Here is a 16,571-nt window from a genome sequence, read left to right on the forward strand (position 1 = left end):
CAAAAGCAGCAGGATGAATTCTGAAGTGTTTCGGGCAATATTATCTGCTCATATTCAGCCAAATGCTTCACAACTCATTGGACGCCGCTTCACAGTGCAGATGGACAATGACCCAAAGCATACTGCAAAAGCAACCAAAGAGTTTTTTAAGGGAAAGAAGTGGAATGTTATGCAATGGCCAAGTCAATCACCTGACCTGAATCCGATTGAGCATGCATTTCACTTGCTGAAGACAAAACTGAAGGGAAAATGCCCCAAGAACAAACAGGAACTGAAGACAGTTGCAGTAGAGGCCTGGCAGAGCATCACCAGGGATGAAACCCAGCATCTGGTGATGTCTTTGCGTTCCAGACTTCAGGCTGTAATTGACTGCAAAGGATTTGCAACCAAGTATTAAAAAGTGAAAGTTTGATTTATGATTATTATTCTGTCCCATTACTTTTGGTCCCTTAACAAGTGGGAGGCACATTTGCAAACTGTTGTAATTCCTACACCGTTCACCTGATTTGGATGTAAATACCCTCAAATTAAAGCTGACAGTCTGCAATTAAAGCACATCTTGTTCGTTTCATTTCAAATCCATTGTGGTGGTGTATAGAGTCAAAAATGTTAGAATTGTGTTGATGTCCCAATATTTATGGACCTGACTGTAGACTACAACAGAAATTGCAATGCAAAACACAATTGAAAACGCAATAACTCATTGGTAAATCTACAGAAAACACGGTGAAATTGCCAACAAAAAGCACAATTTTAAATCACATTTAGTGTGAACCAAGCAGGCAATTCAACAAAGGAAATAAATCTTTGAAGGCATGCAGTATTTGCATGCTCGGATAAGGGTCTGTTATAGATTTGGAGGGGGACTCATGCCATTTTTTTTTTTAATCCTTTTCTCTATCTCTCAGCTTGACAAATCCTTCCCATTAGTCCAGGCCCTTATCTCATCCCATCGTTTGACATTCACATAAGGTGCAGCTTTAAAGGTGTTTGAACAGACAAGGCTTCATTCTAATTCACATTCTAGGGATCATTTAGACAGAAAGCAAAGGCTGCCACCAGCACATGTATGTTAGTGTAGTCACCCAGGAGATCATGCAACTTCATTGCCGTGGTTGGGATTCAAACTGACAACCCTAGTGCTGTGAGGCAGTAGTGCTAACCACTTATCCACTGAGCTGTGATACTAATCCAGCCTGTATTTCTGTGGTGTGAATCAAGCCTAAATCCCTGGGCAAGGTCAGTGTAACTAAACAGATATCTCAAATGTGACACAAATGTTGTACTATGTTGTCAATTCAGATGTATGTTGGTTCTATGTATCCAAATACAAAGGATTGCAATACTAATACAGGCGTACCTCGGTTTACCAACGCCTCGGTTAACGTAATTTTCGGTTTACGAATAAAAATCCATCGAAAATAATGCCTCGGTTTACACAATTGTTAATAATTTTTTTTGCAATACAAAGTGTATGTCGGTGCTGATTTTTAAATGCAAATGCCAGCCTTTTTTTTTCTTCACTATAGTTCACAAGCTTAGATGTCACTTTCCCCAAAGTTACAGAAAACTTTGTATCTTTTAATAAACTAAAAGTAAACATTGTTTCCTTTAGGGATATAAATTCAAAGAAAACTTTCTCTTTTATCTGGGGGAAGTGACCACTGAATTTCTGAGCTAGAGTGAAGAAAAAAAAAAGCAGGAATTACATTTAAAAACCGGCACCATAATAAATAAAAAAGAGGCATGGGGTCCCCCCTCCCATCCACACCAGGCCCTTCAGGTCTGATATAGATTTAAAGGGGAACTTACACGCCAAAATTTTAAAACATTGGTGTGGGGTCCCCCCCAAAATCCATACCAGACCCTTATCCGAGCATGCAGGTCAGGGAAGGAGGGGGGGCAAGCGAGTGCCTCCTGAACCATACCAGGCCACATGCCCTCAACATGGGGGGGTGCTCCCCCCCAAAGCATCTTGTCCCCATGTTGATGGGGACAAGGGCCTCTTTCCCACAACCCTGGCTGGGAGTTATGGGGGTCTGTGGGCGGGGGGCTTATCGAAATCTGGGAACCACCTTTAACAAGGGGGCCCCCAGATCCTGCCCCCCCATGTGAATGAGTATGGGGTACATGGTACCGCTACTCATTCACAAAAAACACAAAGTGTAGTGTAAAAAAAGACAGGACACGGTCTTTGACATGTCCTTTAATAAAAGAAAAATCTAAAAGAATGTTCCCCGAAGTAGATCCAATGTCAATCACGGTGTAAGCCGCTGGCAACCCAAAAAAAAAAAAAAGAAGAAGGTTACAGAGATTTACTAGATTAAATAGATTTACTATTAAACAGCGTCTAAAAAGAAAGTGCCCATGGCAGATGGCTAAAATGTGTTCTGCACATGCGCATTTATATCTGTGCATAGACGCTGGAAAAGTGTCTAGTTCTTGACTGTCATGAATTCCAGTAAAAAACTATTTTTTACACATTTTAACATTTTTTTGAAATGTAAGATATTGTTTAAAGTGAAGTCCCGATATTTGTGAAAGCAAATTTCAATGTGAACATGTCTCTGCAGTGATTTTTCGTTGTGTTAGATGTGCTTCTTAGCACGTCTGCTTTCTTAGACAGATTCCTGGATTGTGCCTGGTTAGTAAATTCGCTTTCGCGTCTACTTGTTGACGCTTTCTTTAGTAAATGTCTTTGCCGTCTAAAAGTAGACAGTCGCTATTGAAAAGTAGACGTTAGCCCACGGAAATGCACCTAGGCACATTAGTAAATCAGGGCCTATATGTCAGTGCAGGTTTTTAAATGTAATTACCGACTTTTTTTCTTTACTATAGTTCAGAGAATCAGCTGTCACTTTCCCCCCAACTAAAGGAAACAAAATGTCCTTTTAGTTTATTTCCCTGAGTTAAAAGAAGCAATGTTTTCTTTTAGTTCCTTTCCTGAGATAAAAAAACAAAGTTTCTTTTAAACAAAGAAAAAAAAAAGCCAGCATCTGAATTTAAAAATCGGCAATGACATATAGTGACAGCCAGTGAGGGAGTCTCTGTATATGCTGCTCCTCTCCCCACCCCTTCCCTCCTACAAAGAGGACCTGTCACTCATATGCTATCACATAGAGGACTATTGGTCCCCTATGTAATAGCAATAACATCATAAGGTAAAAATAAATAAATAAAAATATACATGAAAGTAGAAAAAAATACAAAAAAAATTGGAGCCTCCCCACCCCCACATATGCAGACATTTCGGGTTTCGGCCACATGCATTCTGAATTTTCGGTATCGGTTTCGGCTCCAGAAATTTCATTTCGGTGCACTACTAATAGCAGGCTGTCCAAGTAGCCCACAGTGTGGACACCCTGAGAGCAAAGAAGAACCAGACCTTTGTAAAGACCCAGGGAGAAGTGGATAAGCTGAATAGCAAGGCCACAAACTGAAAATGACAGCTGCCCACCGCAAAAGGTAAAAATTGCTGGAGTGGGGAAAAATGGGATTGTGCAAGTAGATGTCCTTATGCCAACAGACTCTATAATGCAGTGGGGAAATGACTAGCCTTGCTGATTCCATCCAAAATTTCTAAATCCAAAGAAAGAAACGTAGGCACTTTAGGTCCAGGGTAGGAAGAATGCCACCCTTTGCTTTCGGCACAGTGAAAAGGTTGCAGTAAAAACCTTGGGACCACTCCCCTGCAGGAACAGGAACTTTGGTGTCCGTTAATGAACCAGAGGTAAATGATCGCTGCTCAGTTCTCCAGGATTCTCGGAAAACACAGTTCTCCTGTGAATGCCTTTTATGAAGCGGTGTAGATCAGTTCTCCGAACGAAAGGAGAATGGTCTACAAACGCTGGAAAACGGCTGCTTTTACTATAATCTCGCGAGATTACAGTAAAAGATCAGTTTACTAAGCAGAGTAAATTATCGCTGCTTAGTTTACGGTTCCTCTGATTCTCCAGCTCTGGGCTGGAGAATCTGGAGGGAGAACACAGATCTTCAGTGAAGGGCTGAACATGTTCTCCGCTGATCTCCTGAGTGTCAAACTGTGAATGACCAGAGAATAACTGCGATCCTCTGAATCGCAGCTATTCTCTGTGTCATAATCAGACACCTATGACCTGTGAAGTGAGCAACTGCTGAAGAGCAGCATGCAGATTTTCCAACATTTGCAAAGAAGAAGACAGATTTGGAGGCATAAATCGGAGAAAGGAGAGAGAGTGAAACTCCAGCCTTTATCCCCTGGAGACAACATCCCTGACCCAGGGGTTTGCCATGTCTCAAACCCAGATGTATGAGAAAGCAAACAGACATCTCCCCACTTGAAGAAGTGGGGGTGCCCCAACAATGAGAGGGGGCTTTGAGCCAGGCTTTGCCAGCTTGAGAGTCAAGGGTTTACAGCGAAAGGGGGTGCTGGGCTTGGATTTGGAGGAACAAATCCAGAAGGCCAAAAAGAACTCTTTCTAAACCCAGCAGACAAGGAAATGTTTGCAGGAGCCATACCTTTTTTTCTTGCTAGGTAAATGTGTGCTTTTTCCACCAGTGATATGCTTAATAACTTAGTCCAGATGTTCCCCAAAGAGAAATCGATCAGCAAAGGGCATATGATCCAAGCACTTCTTATATGTCAGTCCAGCAGACCAGTACTTGAGCCAGAGAAACATTTGAATGGACAGAAGTCCTAACTTAGAAATATGCAGGAGAGAATCCCCAAGACTATCCACACAAGGTATTTGCAAACGGTTCCAAGTGCTGACAGTACAGTCTGAGGGAATCGAGCCAGAGTCACATGCCATCCGTTTGAACCAGACTGTGAGAGTCTCACAGATTTCCATAAAGGCAGCAACAGGCTGCATGGAAGGGAAAACCAACATTTAAAGAAGCCTTAAAAAGGGATTCAGGTTTATTGCCCACTGCATCCTTAAAGACTGGGACATCCTTAATGGGAACCATAAGGGAACTGTTGAGGTAGGTAACATCAGGATCCACAGAAGGACCTGCCCAGTTTAAAAAAAAACTGCTCTTCCATGAGATATTGCTGCAAAACACATTTTGTAGGTATAAAAACCTTTTTAGGATGCAACCAGTCACCTTATATAACAGGTGTGCTCAATCTGTGGCCCTCGGAGCCCTCTGATGTGGTCCTCAGCCTCAAACCAGGGTAGAAAACTTCTATTATATCCCGTGGGTTTGGTGCGCTTGCTGAAAGAGCACCAAAACTACTGAATGGGGTTTGGTGCGCTTTCTGAAAGAGCACCAAAATTCCTGAATGCAGGAGTTTTGGAGCATCTTATGAAAGTGCACCACACCTGCTGCAAGATATATTAGAAGTCTATGGCAAAAAGAAGCTAACCCACAGGAAAACCACAGGTGCACTGCACTGCACCCTCATTCCGGGTAAACCGCAGCACATCATTGTGAAAGCAGCCTAACAGAGGGCTCAGGACAGTAAGGGCTTGTTTACATTTGCAATTTGAGGCATGGTAAAATCCCATAGCTGAGCAGTGTTTTTACCACACACCCCCAAACACTGGTGTAGCATCAGGGTCGCAATAGTGACCCTGTCCCATGCTCCAGAACACCCATGCTGCCTCCCTGTCAAATTCTGTTTTACACTTAGACAGGAGAGGCAGAATATACAATAACTGATCCTCTCCATTTTCTTCCTGCAACTGCTGAAAGCTGGCTCTTCCTGCTCTTCCTCCCACTGACATTCAGTGGCTGCAGGAGAAAAATGTTCATGATGTTATTCAAAACAAATTCAAAATTCTGAACTATTTCAATTTATTGTGGCCTGCAACCGGTTACCATAAATGGACCTCACTCTTCAAAAATGTGAACACCCCTGGTATAAAGCCTCCTCTGCCACAAAATGGATAGGAAAGGTCTTGGGTGGCTCTGAAGCCTTCTTAGAGCCTACACTCATAACGTTTGGTTGGACAGTGCCATAGCCCCAGCTTTAAACAGGGGCTAACCTCATGCGTCATTGCATCTTTTTGTGCAGATTTCTCTGAATCAGAAATGTACACTCTCTATCTGTTTAGCAAGTAACAAAACCTCCTCCTCTTCTCTGTCCTCCAGCAGGACAGGAGCCAAACCAGAGTCTATGAGGAAACGAGATAGAGAAACTAATGGCTTCTGTGGCTGAGAAGTTCCAACATGGTATTGAGATTCCCAATCAAATTTGCCATAGAGACTCAAACAGAAGAAACCCTAATTGCTCCCCAGAGCAATGTCTAATTAACCACTTGCCCTCAGGAAGATTTACCCCCTTTCCTGACCAGGCCATTTTTTGCTATACAGCGCTGCTCTAATTTAACTGACAATTGTGCAGTCATGCAACACTGTACACAAATGAAATTCATATCATTTTTTTTTGCACAAATAGAGCTTTCTTTTGGATGTATTCAAACATCTCTGTTTTTTTGTTTGCCCTATAAATGAAAAAAGACTGATATTTTTTTTTAAAAAAGCAATATTGTTTAATTTTTGCTATAAACATATCCAATTGTTTTTAAAAAAATCTTCATAAATGTAGGCTTAAATGTATTCTGTTTCATGTCTTTGGTAAAAAAAAAAATCCCATTGGTTTGATTGAAAGTTGTAGCTTCTACAAATGGCAGTATATATACTGGATTTTTTTTTCATACTAGTAAGAGCGGCGATCAGCGACTTATAGTGGGACTGATATAGTACGGCCGGAATTCTGACACTAACTGACACTGGGTGGGAACTGACTAACTGCTACTGACATCTCCAGCGACACTAATACAGTGATCATTGCTAATAAAAAGCACTGACATGGTACTAATGACATTAGGCAGGAAGGGGTTAATATCTGGGGAGATCAAAGGGTTAACTGTGTGTTGGGGAGTGTCATTACATTGTACTGTGTAGTGTTTTACTAGGGGATGTGCTGGTTTTTATCTCCCTGTTTGCAGAGATAAAAAACAGAACATCCCCATTGACAAGAGAGGGATCTGTGTTTTGTACACTCCTGTAAACAGATGAGGTCTGGTATTAGAATTATTGCTCTCACTCTGACGTTCGCGGTGATAGTTCACATGTGTGCTGTGATCACTCTTTACATGTGTGCAGGACCAATGTGTGCGGATCACTTGCTATCAGAAGAGATGAACAACATCCCTTGTGATAGCATGGGCCATGACAGGTCCTCTTTATGGAGAGATGTGGGGTCTATTAGAGGTCTGGCCTCCAATGCAGCTGATCAGACACAGATTGGTCTGATCAGCTGCTTCACTGGCCGGTAACCAGCCAGTAAACACAGAGCTAAAACTGGAAGTGACTAAATCCTTGTTGCTTCCAGTTTCTGATGTCACACAGTGGGAGGAACAACATCAGTTCCTGCCATTGTGTCCAGAGGAGCCTTTGCTGCCAGTCGCATCTTTACTGGGCTCCCCTATTGCACAGGAGAGCCCAGTAAAGGCGGAGGCAGCGGCTGCAGGAGAGGGGTGGGACCCCCTTCAGCCACCTGTAAAAGTAATCCAGCGGCTGCACAGCCGCTCTGATTATTTTTTTATAAAAGAGAATCGCCTGCTTGATAAAATGATATGGGATCATGGTTGTAGCCTCAACCATGATCCCGTTATAACTGCTTCTATACCAGGCCGTGTATATATATTTACAGAGGGATTGAAGCAGCAAAAACTAGAAAAAACAGGTCACTTGACCATCCCTAGTCTTTTCCATCCTGCTTAGCACTGACTGGTGTGAGGAGTCAGGTGGAGACAGCACATCACTTCAGTAACTTCCACTGCAACAGCAATTGGTATTTTGCAGATATTATGCCTATCTGGGCCAATTCACACAGCATTGCCTAAATTTGTGCCTAAATTTGAATAGTACAAAACTGCAAATTAAATATTGTTTGCAGTCCAGATCAGAGTACACTCCAAAAGACACTAGTCTGAGCTACCTTTCTATACTCCTTACTGCTCATGTATAAGTTGATAAAACAGCACATATTATCACCTAATAATGTAAAAACACATTGGAGGAGATTTACTAAAACTGGAGCACTCAGAATCTAGTGCAGCTGTGTATGGTAGCCATTCAGCTTCTAACTTCAGCTTATTCAATTAAGCTTTGGCAATAAAACATAGAAGTTGCTTGGTTTTTATGCAGAGCTGCACCAGATTTTGCATGCTCCAATTTTAAGCCTCGTACACAAAGACCAAATATTGGCTGCTTTAACAGAAACTGGTCACATTTGGCGAGTGTGTACACTGTCTGTCAAACATGCTGTCAAACGGGCAAGCTGGAAAACCAGCATCCGAACAGCATCTGATCACTGCTGGCAACCAATGGCTGCGAGAGCTGACTGGTGTGTTCTGGTAAGGGGGCATTCCCCCTGTCAGAACACAATAGCTCATCAGGGAGATCACTATACTAACAACCTCTTCAGTTTTTCTTTTTTATTTGGCCCACTGGGTTGAACGAAATAAAAACTGATAATGTGTATCCAACAGTAGTAAATCTCCCCCATCATGTCAGTTGTACTCACTGAGAAAAGGACCTGCATTCACACACAAAGGAAACACAACAGCATATAGTACACTGTCAGTTGAAGAGAGGTTTGTGAGTCCCAGGATTCAGTGTGCACAGAAAGGATGCTCTTTCTAGTTCTGAATAAACTGACACTACAGAAATGACTTGCATCATATAGGACACAGCAGCAGTGATTAGGAACCCCTGCAGTCCAGGGGGCGTGTTTATGACAGTCAGTGGCGGATGTGGGAGACTGAATGTCACACAGATAAGAAGTGTTTCTGCTGTAATGCCCTTCAAAGAAAATTCAGAAGCATACAGGGAGACAGGAGGCGAAAAAACAGTAGCACAGTTCTCCACCAAGTACCAAAGAAGCATATGGGACAGAAAAGGATGAGGCTGGAGTTCTCCTTTAAGTTGTTTGATTATAGCCAAAAAATTTTTGAGCACACACTGATAAGCCACTAGAACTAAACACTAAAATTGAAAAGAAATACATTGGATTTCAATTAGCTCTGAATAATTGGACCTCTGTTGGTAATTGAAACTTTCTGCAGTCCCAATAAAAAAGTACAATGCTCCTGTAGTATATTGAATGTCTCATACAGCTACATTTCCTTTGCACAACAAAACTAGATACTGAGCAGATCTGAACAGTGAAGTTCTGGTCTCAATTAATCTATAAGTGAGATCAAAAGTGAAATCTGGGGGTCCTGTTTGTGTGGTTATATTATGGGATGAGCCAAATCAAAGTTCCCAATAAAGCCACATTTAGATGTCAAACCCTCCCTTATGTTGTAAGACACATTAAAGCCAATCAAAACTGATGTGAACTGATGTGAACTAATGAAAACTGATGTGAACTAATGAAAAACTGATGAAAAACTGATGTAAACTGATGTGAACTGATGAGAACTGATGAGAACTAATGAGAACTAATGAGAACTGATGTGAACTAATGAAAACTGATGTGAACTAATGAAAACTGATGAGAACTGATGTAAACTGATGAAAACTGATGAGAATTAATGAAAACTGATGTGAACTGATGTGAACTGATGTGAACTGATGAAAACTGATGAAAAACTGATGAAAACTGATGTGAACTGATGTGAACTGATGTGAACTAATGAGAACTGATGAAAACTGATGAAAACTGATGAAAACTGATGAAAACTGATGAAAACTGATGTGAACTGGTGTGAACTGATGTGAACTAATGAAAACTAATGAAAAACTGATGAAAACTAATGAAAAACTGATGTGAACTGATGAAAAACTGATGTGAACTGATGTGAACTGATCCATTTTTTCTTGGAAAAAACATGACTGAATAAAAAAAAAAAAAAAAAAAGAACGCCCATGTGAAAGGGGTCCAAGAAGAAAGCAGTGTTTACCTAGATATCATAACTAATGTTATAGGCATGCAGCAAAATGTAGCAATATTATTTCAAATGGAAAGCCCAGCCTAGATATGTTTAAATGACAACATGAAACATTTCAGAGAAAAGACAAAATGTAACATTTCATAAATTTCACTTCTCACCTTTCTAAGGTTCCATCACTCCCTGGTGACCGGGTCTAGCAAAACCAGGCTGACACTTGTAGTGCTAGTTGCCTTAAGACCCTCTTATTGTTCTTCATAAGGCGTGATCATTTGCTATAAAAAGTCATGTAAGTGCTGATGTGTTTTCCACTTGTAAAGTGCTTTATTGTAATGCTACAGCTGATTTTATCTGGACAAAGACCTGTTGTTTGTTTTGCTCCTCACTGCAGACTTGATATAACTGAGAATTTTTTCCATTAGAATTAATTGACTTCCTTTTCTGTTTGCTATATATATTTTTCTCCATTATTATTTCCATTGCCGTTTTTGGAAGCATTATCGTGCCCTTCACAGTGTGGTTTGGTTTGGCTCCACATCTCCTTGTTCGCAGGTGAGGTTCCCATTTTTCATACCTAGTTTGCAAATCTCCCTGGAATTAACTTTCTCTGAGCGTTTTCCCAACAGCAGCAGTGTCTCTGTAAGTTGGAAACCATCTGGATGGTTGTTATAGAAACAAGGATGCCATGACAACTGGGTTTCTCAGGAAACCTATGTTGCTATGGAAACTGCATCACTCAGGTCAGAATTAGTAACTTCCGATGAAAAGCAAGTCCAGCAGTTTAATCTTCTTCTGGCATGTAGACTGTCACACATAACAGCATCCACAGAAGGCAGAAAGATTCCTCTGCTTTAGGATTTACACAATAGAAATTGGCACTATCAGAGAAGGATTTCTACACAGTTTTGCAGTTCAGGTTTACCTAGGCTATATATTCATCATTTGTTATCAGAAACCTAATTAAAACGAATTCGCTTACGGCGCACACCTACTGAATGCTGCGAAAGAGCTAATAGAATAAAAGATTTGTTCACAGATACAACTTCTGTGCTTTGATGTAGTGTCCACAAAAAGAGTGACATGATGATCAGAATAAGAATCCGAATTTAAAAAAGTGCAATTAAATCAATAAAAAAGAGGCTTTGGAGGTAAATGTTGATCTGTTGAAAGCAACTGTTTGCTTCTTAGTTCGTAGACTACAAGCAGCACTTCATCTGATGGCAAACAATAAAAAGAATCGGGACTTTCCCTTGTTTGTAAAAACGTAATAAAAGAGAGATGTGCAGCCTCCTGGCACGACTTTGCCTTCTAGCACCACTTTGATCTCCTCCTATAGAGTGTGAGCACAGCTGCCTTACCCTAAAAATGAAAAAGTGGGACACACTGATGTCGATGGTGGTGACATTTCTCCAGCGGCTGGTTGGTGGACCCTTCCATCTTTTGGTCGTGCATTGATTACACATCGGTGAAGATCTTCTTGATGTTCACACAGTTGGGGTTGTTGGTGGTACAGTTGGCAGTCTTAAAGCTGGGCTGCTTGAAGGGCCCAGGGCTCACCCCTTCCTCAATTACCATGTACTCCGACTTGCTAAGAGTGGAATTACTACGGGTCTTTTTGAGGTCCTCGTTAGAGGACAGGTGCTGGCAGCTGCCTACATGTAGGTACTGGGCTTGCTCCTCACCTTCGGTCTCCCGGTGGTAGAAGTAGTTGAAGTTGGACACTATGACAGGCACGGGTAGAGCGATGGTGAGCACCCCGGCGATGGCACACAAGGAGCCCACGATCTTCCCACCAATGGTGACCGGGTGCATGTCCCCGTAGCCCACTGTGGTCATGGTGACCACTGCCCACCAGAAGGCATCGGGGATGCTGTTGAAGCCTGAGGAGGGGTCATCAGCCTCGGCAAAGTAGACAGCGCTAGAGAAGAGGATGACCCCGATGAAGAGGAAGAAGATGAGCAGCCCCAGCTCCCTCATGCTGGCCTTCAAGGTTTGCCCCAGGATCTGCAACCCCTTGGAGTGCCTGGACAGCTTGAAGATGCGGAAGACCCTGACCAGCCGGATGACCCTGAGGATGGCCAGAGACATGGCCTGCTGACCATTCCCCTGTCGCTCGGCCAGCTCGGTGCCCAAGGTGATGAAGTAAGGGATGATGGCCACAATGTCAATGATGTTCATGATGTTCTTGGAGAAGGTGGCTTTGCTGGGGCAGGCAAAGAACCGGACCAGGAGCTCGAAGGAGAACCAGATGATGCACAGGGTCTCCACCACGAAGAACGGGTCGGTAAAGGAGCTGCTAAGGAAGGGGCCGGTGGCATTGAGCTGGGGCAGCACCGCCGGCCCGTTGTATTCCTTGTCGTCCCGGAACTCGGGCAAAGTCTCCAGGCAGAAGATGACGATGGAGATGAGGATGACCAGCACAGAGACAATGGCGATGCCCCGAGCGGGACCCGAACTCTCCGGGTACTCGAAGAGCAGCCAGACCTGGCGCTGGAAATCATTGGCAGGCAGGGGTCTCTCCTCCTCCTTGATGAAGCCCTCGTCCTCGCGGAACTTCTCCATGGCCTCCTCGCCCAGCTCGTAGAAGCGGATCTCCTCGGAGAAGATGTCGATGGGCACATTGACGGGTCGGCGGATGCGGCCCCCGGACTGGTAGTAGTAGAGGATGGCATCGAAGCTGGGTCGGTTCCGGTCGAAGAAGTACTCGTTGCGGAGCGGGTCGAAGTATCTCATCCTCTTCTTGGGGTCACCCAGTAGGGTGTCGGGGAACTGGGCTAAAGTCTTCAGCTGGGTCTCGAAGCGGAGCCCGGAGATGTTGATGACCACCCGCTCACAGCACTCGTGGTCGTCCTGCTCGTACACCTCGGAGGAGTGTTGTCCAGGCAGGGCGGCCGCCTCCTCCAGGAGGTTATCACACGCCACCACCGTCATGCTCTCCTGCTCCGCGTCCGTGTAGCCCGGGTTGACGATGTTGCTGTTGGTGCGGTGCCTGGTGGAGGACGGCGGAGGGGAGTGCAGGAGGCTGAGGTGCTCGTCCATAAAGGTGAGCGGAGGGGAGGGCGGGCAGGGGAAGCGGCGCCGGCGGCCTCCTCCTCCTCCTTCAGCCCCGCTAGTAGAGCCGCCGGCTCCCCTCCCCGCGCTGCCTCTTGTTGCTTCTTCCCCCCACTTCCTTCTTTTCTTTTTTACATGAATGCCAACCTGATGCTCTCCGCTCACTCAGCCCAGGGAGCCGAGCAGCCTGCGTGCGCACCCCGTTATATAGCTCCGGCCCCTCCCACAGACCTCAGCGCACATGTCCCGCCCACAGAGAACGCGCGGCTCGCTGCCAGTAATCACCTGCGAGACACAGGAGGGCGAGCGCCAAACAGGGGGGTTGTGTCCGCCCTGAGCTCATGGCACACAGGCTCCAGTGGGGGCTCAAGGTGCCCCCAGTGCACAGCCAGTGTCCTTCAGGGGCCCCTCCTGACAGGCTTCCGTTCATACAGCCAACTGCTGCACGATATATTAGTTCTGCTAGGGGACGTCTGTGTCTTCATATCACAAGGCAGCCGAGGTGACAGCTCTGCCTGTGTGACAGCTGACTCATATTAATGTGACTCATTGATAGAACTGCTGAGCATGTTTACATTGGGGGAGACTTGATCCTGCTCAGCACAGACATGTACCATGTATCCATCACTCTCATCCCTACTGCCCTGATTTCCAGGGTCTGACCCTCTGGTGGAACCTCACAGACCCCCAGCCAGAGGCGGACTGACCATTTGGAAACTCGGGCACTGCCCAAGGGCCCGGGGTCAGTAGGAGGCCCCATGAGATGCCCCTGGTACCTTTTTTCATAGGCTTTTTTGAGTTTGGGCAAGGACACAGGGGCCCCATGATCCCCTATTGCCCGGGGGCCCCATGAGTTGTCAGTCCGCCCCTGCCCCCAGCTGTCCTTGATCTGGAGCTTTCTCTACATAATCAAGGTTATTTCAAATGCCAATCAGGAAGTGATTGTAAAGGGTTTTTTGTTTGTTTTTTGTTTGGTTTTTGTTTTTTTTTTATATTAATCACTTGCCGTCCAGAGGATTTGCCCCCCTTCCTGACCAGGCCACTTTTTGCATTACTGCGCTGCTTTACTTTAACTGACAATTGCGCAGTCATGCAACGCTGCACCCAAATTAAATTTACATCCTTTTCCCCCCCACAAATAGAGCTTTCTTTTGGTGGTATTTGATCAACTGTGTGCTTTTTATTTTTTTGCGCTATAAAAAAGCCTGACAATTTTGAGAAAAATAAGTGACTTTTTGCTATTCAACACGTCCAGTAAAAAAATGTAAAAAATCAAATTTCATTATAAATGTATGCTAAAATGTATTTTGCGACATGTCTTTGCTAAAACAAAATCCCAATACGTGTAAATTAATTGGTTTATGTGAAAGTTATAGCATTTACAAATGGCGGTATATACATTGGGATTTTTATTTTTGTTATTTTTACTAGTAATGGTGGTGATCAGCGACTTATAGCGGGACTGCGGCAGTCATTCTGACACTGGGGGAAACTGACTTGGTGTCACTGACATCCCCAGTGACACCAATACAGTGATCAGTGCTAATAAAAAGCACTGACACTGTACTAATGGCACTGGGCAGGAAGGGGTTAACATGAGGGACGATAAAAGGGTTACCTGTGTGCTGTCTTTGTTTTACTGTTGGGCTGTGTGTGTGATTCACTGTATGTACACTGCTTTGTATGACTCTGCTATGCAAAGCAGTGTGCAGGAGCTGAGAGGGGAGATGACTGTTTTGTTTACATACAATTCTCCCCCCACCCGCCCTCAGAGATGCTCGGCAATCACCAGGTTCCAGCGAGTAATCAACAGCTGGGATCTGGTGATTGACAGCTGTGAATGGCGGTGCGGGTAGGGCGCACACGCGCTTTTCAAATTGTACCACACACAAATCGCATGTGATTTGCGCAGGAATGCAGTGCGAATTGCATGTGATGTGCCGCACCGCATCAGTGTGAACCCGGGCTGATGGTCGGGACCACCTGTCAGCTTTTCAGGTGGACCTGATCGGACCATCCATAGAACTCTATGGAGAGGTGGGTGCCAGCAGACAAGTGGGTGCCAGCGGACAAGTGTCCGCTGATCCCCACCAGCATCTGATCCTGTACACCAAAAACAGATGGTTGGTGATCCATTCTACCTTTTGTCTGTCGGATCGGATGACTGTCAGGTGGAAACGGACAGGTGGTCCATACAAAAAAGCAGGCTGTGTCTGTGTCCAGTCTGCAGCAGCGGAGCGAACACAGACCTTGAATCCAAGGGGGCACTCTTTACGTCTGGAGGAAAAGATATTTAATCTCCAAACACGGAAAGGTTTCTTCACAGTAAGAGCTGTGAAAATATGGAATAGACTCCCTAAAGAGCTGGCTCTGGCCAGCTCAGTGGATTGCTTTAAAAAAGGCCTGGATTCTTTCCTAGATACACAGAATATAACTGGTTACTAACATTTATAGGTAATTTGATCTAGGAAATATATGATTGCTTCTAGGGGGATCAGGAAGGAATTTTTTTTCCCAGCAGGAGCAAATTGGATCATGCTTTGCTGGTTTTTTTTGCCTTCCTCTGGATCAACTGTGGGTATAGGATTATAACTTTTTTTTTTTTATGGTTGAACTGGATGGACTTTTGTCTTTTTTCAGCCAGACTAACTATATAACTATATCCACATCAGTGGAGAGCTCCCCTGCTGAGCAAAGAGATCCGCTGGCGGGCCTACCCCATCTGAAAGGGGCCTAATGTTAACCGCCGGAAGCTTTTACCCCCCTTCATGACGAGGGCATTTTTTGCTATTCAGCACTGTGCTATTTTACTTGGTAATTGCACGGTCACGCAACACTGTACCCAAACAATATTTATAACTTTTTTTCTTGCAAATAGAGCTTTCTTTTGGTAGTAAGTGATCACCGCAGGGATTTTTTATTTTTTTTGTGATACAAGCAAACAAACAAGAAAAAAAACGAAACTTTTGAAAAAAAAAAATTTTTTTTACTTTCTGCTATAAAACATATCCAACAAAAAAGAGAATTTCAATTAAAAATGGATTCTGCTACATGTCTTTGATTAAAAAAAATCCCAAAAAGTGTATATTGATTGATTTGTGTGAAAGTTATAGCATCTACAAACTATGGTACAAACACTGGATTTTTTTTTATACTATGAATGGCAGAGATCAGCGACTTTTAATGAGACTGTGGGAGTGCGGTGGGCAATCTGACACTAATTGCCACTGACATCACTGGTGACATTAATTCAGTGATAATACTATACACTTTCACTGTACCAATGACACTGGCATGGAAGAGGTTATTATCTAGGGCAATCAAGGGGTTAAGGTCACTTTGCCTACAGCAGCCACCTGTGCATTGCGGGTGGGCAGTCTTAAAGTGGTTAATGTAATTATAAAGGTTCTTTTTTGGGGGGGCTTTTTTGGCTTTGTTTTTGTAATAATAAACATGTTATGCTTATCTGCTCCGTGCATTGGTTTTGCACAGAGAAGTCCCTTATCTCCTCTTCTGGGCTCCTCCTCACTTCTGAATGCCCCCATAGCAAGCTGCTTGCTATGGGGTCACTCGTGCAGGCTCAATCCTGAGCTAGGCTGTGTGAATCTATTAACACACACAGCGTGGCTCAGC

At 44.0% G+C, this 16,571-nt stretch overlaps 1 protein-coding gene across 1 annotated transcript in view; it reads right to left on the reverse strand.

Moving 5' to 3' along the window:
• The window catches only part of LOC149449370 (potassium voltage-gated channel subfamily A member 3-like), a 109,003-nt gene extending 95,810 nt beyond the window's left edge, over nt 1-13,193 (reverse strand). Inside the window, exon 1 of the mRNA XM_089693325.1 lies at nt 10,049-13,193. Within this exon, the coding sequence (XP_089549451.1) occupies nt 11,343-12,926 (1,584 nt within the window). The 5' untranslated portion in view covers nt 12,927-13,193 and the 3' untranslated portion in view covers nt 10,049-11,342. The remainder of the gene's footprint in view (nt 1-10,048) is intronic.
• Between the last annotated feature and the right edge of the window lie 3,378 nt (nt 13,194-16,571).

Source organism: Staurois parvus, unplaced genomic scaffold (genome assembly GCF_062004578.1).
Source record: "Staurois parvus isolate SC_StPar_1 unplaced genomic scaffold, SC_StPar_1.0 ptg000624l, whole genome shotgun sequence".
Taxonomy (NCBI): domain Eukaryota; kingdom Metazoa; phylum Chordata; class Amphibia; order Anura; family Ranidae; genus Staurois; species Staurois parvus.